General features: G+C 51.0%; 1 protein-coding gene across 3 annotated transcripts; it reads left to right on the forward strand.

The window, feature by feature from the left end:
• Window positions 1-923: 923 nt before the first annotated feature.
• Window positions 924-8,414, forward strand: CCK (cholecystokinin). Of its 3 annotated transcripts, XM_070238910.1 has the most exons (5): window positions 924-1,174; window positions 1,725-1,974; window positions 2,658-2,862; window positions 3,926-4,138; window positions 8,009-8,414. In XM_070238910.1, the coding sequence occupies exons 4-5, from the start codon at window positions 3,928-3,930 to the stop codon at window positions 8,140-8,142; spliced, it is 345 nt and encodes a 114-aa protein (XP_070095011.1). In that variant the 5' UTR covers window positions 924-1,174; window positions 1,725-1,974; window positions 2,658-2,862; window positions 3,926-3,927; the 3' UTR covers window positions 8,143-8,414. The 3 variants fall into 3 exon arrangements, with proteins under 3 accessions (XP_070095011.1, XP_001501703.1, XP_014587240.1); XM_001501653.5 differs by lacking the exons at window positions 924-1,174; window positions 1,725-1,974 and having other exon boundaries at window positions 2,520-2,862; XM_014731754.3 differs by lacking the exons at window positions 924-1,174; window positions 1,725-1,974 and having other exon boundaries at window positions 2,749-2,862; window positions 3,904-4,138.
• Window positions 8,415-8,727: the final 313 nt, after the last annotated feature.

The raw sequence follows: 8,727 nt of genomic DNA on the forward strand, positions 1-8,727 counted from the left end.
TAAAAAATCCACCGCACGAGCCCTTTTTCCAGCTTCTGATAATCCTTATTACCTTTGGCTTCTTCTTGTGGCATTTATTCTCCGGCCTCTTGGCCACTCACTCTCTGGTTCTTTACCAGCTCCATTTCCTCCACTCACACCTTCTTGCCGTCACTCCTCAGGGTCTGCCCAGAGGAGCCCCCCACCCGTACTAACTGCTTTTCTGGGCACTCCCTACAACTCGCAGGCTGGCAGCCACCACCCACACGTCAAAGACTCTGGTGGGCACTTCCAGTGCCCCTCTGTCCTGAGCTCAGCTTCCCAACCTCCCCCTGGACCATCCACATACAAACAATGAGCTCAATCCCATGTTAGACTCATTAACTACCCCGCTCCCATACCCCAAACCTGCTTTTCCTCCTGAATTTCCTGTCTTGGGTAATATTCCACCACCCACCCTTGTCTCCCAACCTGGAACCTCAAGGTCAGCCTCAGTCACCCGGTCTCATCGCCTCTGCCTGTTTCTTGAACACCAAGAGGTTAATAATAGTGGCTGTCCATGAATGACAGAAGTTTTCTTCTTTTCTTTCCTTTTATTTATTTTCTGAATGTCCTCTGATGAACACATTATTTTCATAATGTTTATTATGTTTCATAATGGCTTATTTTCCTAAATAAAAATCGTCTTGATTTCTCCTGCACCACTCCATCCCCAACGCCCTCTTAACCAGTCCCTGACTTACAGTCTCTCTCTTCTTGGAACACCTTCCACATCACAACCAGACTCATCTTTCTAAAACTGGAACCTCATTCCTTCGCTCCCCTCATCAAAACAGTTTCTCTGGGATCATCTCCCACCACCTCCACCCCCATAGTTCCTAAATATGCCAGAATCACCTAGGGGTGTTTGTTCACTAGTTTAATTTGTTCCCCCATCATATAGTGAGCCCTTGTTCATCCGCATCCCCAGTGCCTAGCACAAAGCAAGTGTTCTATAAATATTCATCAGATGGATGGAGGGAAGGGAGTTAGGTAACTGGCCTTCAGTAGGGAAGTTCTACAGCAGTGGTTCTCAAAGTGTCATCAGGGGACCAGCGGCAGCATCACCCAGAAGCTGTTAGAAATGCAGATTCTTGGACCCCACCCCAGACCTGCCGAATCAGAAACTCTGCGGATGTTTGAAGAAGCCCTTTAGGTGAGTCTACTCCATAGCAAGTTTGCTTCTAGACATGTCTTGGCCATGGTCACAAATAACACGTTTCCCCAACCGAACTGCACAAACCTTAGCAGGCTAGTGCCAAAACCACAAGAAAGCGTTTTTATCTGCTGCTGTTTCAAAAGTGGAGCTTCTAGCTCGCAGAAACGCTGCAACCTCTCGGCTTTAGAGAAGGGGACGGCAACCAGAGGGATCTCCCGGCCAAGTTCCGCAGCCTCCCCCACCCCAGCCGGCCCCTGCGCAAGCTCCCTCCCAGGCCCGCCATTCCCTGAGCCCCACAGGGGAGTACAGATTCCAGTTTTGAAAGAAGTACTTCCAAACCTTTCTCCATGAGGGAAAGGAGGGGGAGGAGTGGAGGGCCTGGGGACAGGACGAGACACGCGATGGATGGTGACCCCCAGGTCCCAGGCTGGGAGGTCTCGGCGCCCCGAGGCGGGCAGGGGCATGCGGCGGAGTCTTGGCAAAGCTGGGTTCTTCTTCGCGCCTTGTTTTGCCGTCGGTGAAATGTGCTTGGTAGTGCCTTTTGTAGGGACGCGGCAGAGTCGACCACCCGCTTGCGGACTCCAAGCCAAACGGCTTCAGGATGGAGTTGGGTGTAGACCACCACTGCGTACTGGCTCGGAGTCGCCCCGCTCCGGAGCCAGGGACAAGACTGCGCAGCGAAGGGCGCAGAGGGGCCTCGGGGCTTCCCCTGTCCCGTCCCGCTGGTGAATGACAAGGGGCGAGGTCCTTATCTCAAAGCCGAGCAGCCCGAGTTCTGGCGGGGACCGGGCCTGGATGTAAGTGCTCGGGTACTCAGGGAAGGTGGGAGGGTGGCTGCCGGTGCCGGCGGGGAATGTGGAGGGGGAGGGTCTTTGGGAGACAGGCTGGCGCCACTTGTCAGCGACAAGGTGCCCTTTGCGCCTCGGGCAGGAGGTAACTGGGCCCAGAATAAAACAAAGCCTTTTCCCAAACTCTGAGCAAAGCCCGATGGTGTCATCCTCATTTTACACTGCTTGAACAGAGGCCCAGGACGCCAACAACCAGCTGTGGCCGGAGCCTTCCACTGACGCGGTAGCACTTGTCCTCGGAATCCTGGAGAACTTCCAGGGCTTTTCATGGGGCTGAGATGAAAATGAGGACCCCTCGGCCCTCCCCCCGGGGAGCCCACTCACTGGTCGAAAGACCAGAGCTGCCTAGGATGCTCAGTGCGGGGCCGTCACTCCCTCCCTCTCAGAATTATACTTAACTTGACACTCAGCCCCGTCCAGTGCCCCCCCTGTTTCCTTTCCTGACCCTCCGGTCCCCAAAGCGGACAAAATGCGGACAGCTTCTCTATTCCGGAGTAGGTTCCCGACTCCGAGGTTTCCCACCCTGGAGAGCTCCGTGCTGGCATGGGCAAGGGAGAGGGAGCCGGGCAGCGGAGACCCCGCCTGGGAGGGGTTAACCCGACTCCACCGGGACCTTGCCCCCTCTCTCCCAGGAGCCACTTCAATCGGTTGTCGCCCCAGTGGCCGCCTTCTGAGCACGTGTTGCTGCCGGTCTGCGTCAGCGCTGGGTAAACAGATGACTGGCCCAGAGCGCCAGGCGGGGCTATTTAAGAGGCAGCCGCCCTCCCACCTTGAACTTGGCTCTGCTCCCCGGCTGCGCTGGTTGGAACGCGAATCCAGCTGCGTCCTACTCCGAAGGTAGGTTCCGCTCGCTCTCCGGCGGGGAATCCAAGCGTCAAGCGTCCTTGAAGAATGCTGTCTTCAGTTTTGTGCCTCTTCCATTTTATTTTTCTGTTTTCTGTGTCTTCTGTCCGACAGCTTGAAAGACATTTCTTGAAGTCGGAAATCACAGCGAGGGCTGGGTGGGCAGAGCTGTTGAGGGACTTCCACACGCCTGCTTTGCTCTTCTCTTACGCATGCAACGCTGGAATATCTATTTGCTAGAATTAACATGCAAACTGAGATTTTCTAGATGTTACGCAGAGGTGCAGTGTACTTTGCAATCTTTTCAAATAAACTACCAAGAGGTTTTAAGATTTAAATTTGTTTTCTAAATAGTGCCGAAAAATTCAAGGCTTTGGGGATAGAAACGTGCGGGTGTTTTACCTGCTTGCGGATCTAAAACGCTGTGGTGCTTTGCCAACGACCGAGGACTGAGCCTATTCCTGGTTTTTTGAAACCCTGCCTGTATTTTGCGTAGTGGCTTATTGCCTTTTCGATGTACACCTTGAGGAAACTTGATAAACATGGCTTTTATTTATTGCTTCCACATTTTAACCTGTACTTCTCTTTTCATCACCGTTTATTTCCCTGTTGAAAGCTTCTTAGCTATCTGGAAAGATGCTACCTTTCAAGGGTCTCATTTCTCCCATGGAGCCTTCTTTTTAGGATATTTTCCACGCTATTTTTAATCTCTTGCTTTCCAGTTAGGAGATGAGAGACGCTCTTCCTGAAAGAAAAGGAAAACAGAAGACATTCCTTCTGCTAAACAGGGCAGAAGACAGGGTCTATGTCCGCCCGCCCGGGCACCGGGTGTGGTTCCCCCAAAAACCAAATGGGGCGCCCCCGGACGCGCGTGCTGTGGCCACTCGGCTCCCGTCAGTGCTTGGCAAGCTCTGCTGCTTGCCCCAGCCTGGCGGGTCTGGAGCTCCGCGCGTTCCGACGGAGCCCCCTTCTCCGTACCCGGGGTGCCCCGACCCTCCGCGAGAGCCTGCGGACGCCCCACCTTTTCGTTCACAGGCCCTGCCTTTGCTCTCCGCAGCCATGAACAGCGGCGCGTGCCTGTGCGTGCTGATGGCGGTGCTGGCGGCGGGCGCCCTGGCGCAGCCCGTGCCTCCGGAGGACGCTGCGGGCCCCGGGGCACAGCAGGAGGAGGCGCCCCGGAGGCAGCTGAGGGCGGTGCAGAGGGTGGACAGCGAGCCCCGCGCACACCTGGGCGCGCTGCTGGCCAGATACATCCAGCAGACCCGGAAAGGTACCGATGCCGCCTCCCCATCCCTCACTTCTGCCCCTGCGCGGTGCTCTCAATCCTGACCCTCTTCTCTAGCGTCCGGCTGACGGAGGTGGGGAACCCCTCGGGAGGAAACACAGGCAACAAGTTAAGCTGAAAAGCTTTTCACTTTCTTCTCCCGAGTTGTACTGCACAGAACAGTGTGCAGTTTTCTGGACGTCCTTTGCAGCAAACTGGGAACCAGTGTGGAGGACTTAATTTATTAAGAGAAATCTTTTTAAAAAGCTTTCTTTAAACTAATTTTGGCATGGTGTTGCTCTTTAAGCTCAACACCATTTAATGAAGACATTAAAAGATAATTACCGAGCAAATTACTGACTGAAAAAGGATTTGCAGATCCACTAAATACCCATTACTGTAAATGCAAAGGAACCAGGAGCCACCCAGATACTGACACTTTGAAACTTTCTAGCAGGACGTGATCAATGCTGAGAATGCTTGAGTCTGACTACAACAGTTTAAAAAGAAGTGACAATGTGTCCGTTTTCACCAAAGTATGTAACAGAAGGAAAGGATCCATAGGAGTTTTTGAGTTCTCCTTGGCAGTGATTTAAAATGATTCCCCAACAAGAGACCTGTTTGTTTTTATTTTGCTCTTGGAGAGACGGTCCCCACTGCAGCAGGAGCTGAACAAGCCGCAATTTTCTCGGCATCAAAGTCTTTCTCCAGGAATAATGTGATTCAGCAGCTCACTAGCTGAGTAGCATCCAGACAGCCATGTCCCTTTTCTGGGCCTGACTGTCTCATCTGTAAAGAGAAGATGAGGCTAGAGTTCCCCTCGGCCCCTTCTGGCTCTTTGGGTGATGCAGAATGGGGCTCATTAATCCCTAGGGTGCTAGGAATTGTGACTTGGACTGGGGCGGTTTTTTCCTACCAACTTTATCTACAGTGACACTGATGCTGAACACTAGCTGTGGGGCAGTGTGCTAAACTGGACCAACACTGGGGCACAGTAAACCACAGCTAATGCTGCTGGGAGGGTTGAGGGATGGGCTGCTTTCCCAGGAGGATCCCCTACCCGACTGGTGTGCCAGGGCCTGGGTTTCAACGTGAACTCATGCCCTGACCTGATGGGGAGAAAATGGAGGGCGTGGCTCCTGCGGTTTCATATGAAGGTGAGACTGAGACCTTTTTGACCAGGGGATTGCAGTAGAAAAGAACAGGTGATTTGTTATGTATTTCCTGTCTTTGGATAATTGTCCCAACTACCATCTTTTGTTTTGCTTTCCTGTTAATTAAATTGAAAGAGGTAGAAATGTTAATTGGATGGCAGAGAAAATCTGAAAACTTTTTGGGTTCCTGCTAATTGTCTGTCTGAAAGTAATTTAAATATCTGTCCTTGGATGTGGCTGAATTTCAGCCAAACCAGTCTGAAATAGCCGAGGCTTTTCATTGAACCCCCTCCCCTTTCCCTTCAGGAAAGATCCACAAGAAACAGTTCTGGGAAAGAAGTCAGTTACCAAACAATTACTCAGAACTGACACGATGAAGGCTTTATACTACAAATCTTAGCTAGGAGGTTCTTCCCAGCACCTCTTCTCAGCCCCCACACCCCACCCCCACCTTTAGCCTGTGGTCCCAAACAAACCGGGGTGGGAATAGCAGTGAGCTGGAACTTCAGCTGCCAGCACTCAGGATCAGTGCTCGCTGGAAAACAGTCAGGCTCTTCTATTTGACAAATATGTACCAGGAATGAATATTTACACATATAAATACGATACAGTTTCATGGAATATTTTACATATTTTGAGATCATATCAGATTTTTTTAATCAACTATATTATATATTATGCTTAAAGATTCCAAACGTGGTAATGCCCTCTTTAGGCCGTGCTCAGAGTTTATCGTTAGGAATTGTCTGCAGAGCTTTCAACCATCTGAGGGGAAGCCATTCTGCTGGGGGGCAGGGGGGCGTCTGGTGTAGCAAAGCCCCAGTGCTGCATCTGTATTGTCTCTCTTGGTCCTCACACCGGCACTGCACAATAAGTTCTATTATCCTCACTGTGTCAGTGTGGAAGCTGGGGCTCTAGAAGGGTGGGTAACCTACCAAGGCTGCACATCTAGGCCTCAACAGGGCTGAGAGTCATCAAGCCACTCCCTCCCCAGAGTCAGCCATTCAGCCTCCCAGCTGTACTGCTCATTCTGGGTTTTAAAGTTTAAAGGAGCCAGGCTCTTCAATTCAATTTCATCAGCTGCAAGTCCCTACTCTGTGTCTGCTCTGGGGAAGTGAGTGAGAACCCTGGGCAATGCACACAATGTGAGCGCAGAACAGTGTGTGGAGTGGAGAAATTGAGGTGTGTAACAGACAGAGCCTCTGTGGCTGAACACAGTGCCCCACCAGCAACTGAGGCTGCTTGCGTGTATCGAAGCTGCCCCACTTTCCTGTCATTAGCTGAAACTTTAGGCAGTGCCCCACCCTAAAAGTGGGGATTCGTCACCAGCAGGCAGGAGGCTGGGTCACATTTCCATGTCACCCTGTACAGTAAGTGGGCGTGCTGGTTTTATTGAATGCAAGGACTACTATTTCACCTGAAAGGTGTTGCACAATTAAACAGCAGAGGCTGTTTTTCTTCTGCATAGGCTGGAAAGATCTGCAAAAGGGCTGGGAGGTGCTGGGTTGACTCTTAGTTCCAAGGCTGGGGGTCAGGAAGAGGAAGAAAGGGTGGTGACATTGTCCTGTATAGTTGTTTCTGGTTTTTAACTCAGCCAGCTTTATTCGATTATCCAATAAGACAGAGGAACTGCTTGTGCAGTGTCCTTTATTGATAAATAAGCCATAGCCTGACTCTATGCAGCCTGTGGGCAGGAGTTGGCAAGGGCAGCCTCAGGTAGAAGGGCTCACGAGAGGTGGGAACACAATGGCCCCAATACAATGGTGAGAACCATCGAGGGTCATCCACCCCTCTGCTCTTGAAGCCACCTGAGTTTTGCCCACCGAGGTCCCTGAGGGACCTTTCTTGCCCCTCAGTTTGCACAAGAGAAGACGTTATACTGATTTCATACCCCAGAGGCCATGTCTAGGACTGTGGCCCAGGACAATCACATGCCAAAGAAACCGCCTCTTCACGTCCCTGCTCACTCAGTGTGAATGATACACAAACACCATCCTCCTGAGGACTCAACTCCATCCCAAAGGGCCCATTTTAGGCTCAGTTACTGCATTTTGGTCAAAATGGCTGAATTAAAATGACCCTTTTATCTCCTCTCTGCACCCCCTTCTTTGAGTGTTGCTAATGTGCTAGGATTTCAATCTGACGGTGCACCTTTTTCTCAACATCATTTTTTAAAAAGAAGGTAGCTTTCAAATTAATTTTTAAATGGTATTTATCTAGCAATAAGACTTGCTACCATTTTTAAACACTTTTTTGTATATTTTTCTAACATCAAAATATTGTCATTGCAATACCTAAAGAACAGTCAGGTATGTTGGGGGATTTTAAGGGGTGAACTTTAGAAGTGGGAAGGTACTGGGAAATCCTTGGTTGGCTTCAGCAGAGGGCCAGCTATATAAAGGAATACAGCCCTGGGGGTAGGAAATCCTAGGCACGTCCCAGCTGTGAAAAGCCGGAGTCAGTGAATCCACCTAAATCCTTACAGAAGAAAACCACAGCGATGACTGGCAAATATCACCCTCTCTCCAGTCACACATATGCGGGTCCTTCTCCTCTCTTAGATTTTGGTCCAGCGATCCCCCTCTCTTGATAGCTCCTCGATGCCTGTAAGAAGCTGCATGTTACATATTGTCTGGCTTTTTCCATTGTTCTCCTTTACAAATTGAAATAGTGATGTTCCTAGATATAATGCCCTTTTCTCCTTCCTCCCTGCCCTTTGCAGCTCCTTCTGGCCGAATGTCCCTCGTGAAGAACCTGCAGGGCCTGGACCCCAGCCACAGGATAAGTGACCGGGACTACATGGGCTGGATGGACTTTGGTCGGCGCAGCGCCGAGGAGTATGAATACCCCTCCTAGGGGGCCCACACCAGCTCAGCGCAACAGGCAGCCACCTCCTGACTCAGAGGAGGCAGAATAAGAAAACAATCACACTCATAACTCGTTGTCTCTGAAGTTTGATGTTTGAAGTATCTATTTATTAAGTTCTCAATGTGAAAAATCTGTCTTTAAGATTGTCCGGCTCAACCGTACACCTCAGCAGAATTGTATAAATGGAGACAAAATGTTTCCCTCATCTGTGACTCCTGGTCCTAAAGTGTTGCTATGCGATTAAAGTGATTTCATTCTGCCCCCCTGTTCCCTGTGTCTACCAAGGGCAAAGGGCTCCATTTAGCCCTCGAACATTCCAGGAAGGATATACGGTGCCCAAGGACGAGTCCTTGCGGTAGATGGTCCCAGAGAGAGCTTGAGAAATAAGAGTCAAGCATAGAGCTGACTTCCCTGCTGCAGGCAAGGTGGCCAGGAAAGGGCCTTCTGTGTCAGCTCCACAGCCCAGCCCTGGCCACCCTGGGCCCTGGGCCCTGGGCTCCATTGCAGAGGGAGGACCTGCCCTGCTTGTAGTGAGCACTCGTTTGTCTGGCTTCAGCCCAGAAAGGCAGCTTG

Source organism: Equus caballus, chromosome 16 (assembly GCF_041296265.1).
Source record: "Equus caballus isolate H_3958 breed thoroughbred chromosome 16, TB-T2T, whole genome shotgun sequence".
In the NCBI taxonomy this organism is placed as follows: Eukaryota; Metazoa; Chordata; class Mammalia; order Perissodactyla; family Equidae; genus Equus; species Equus caballus.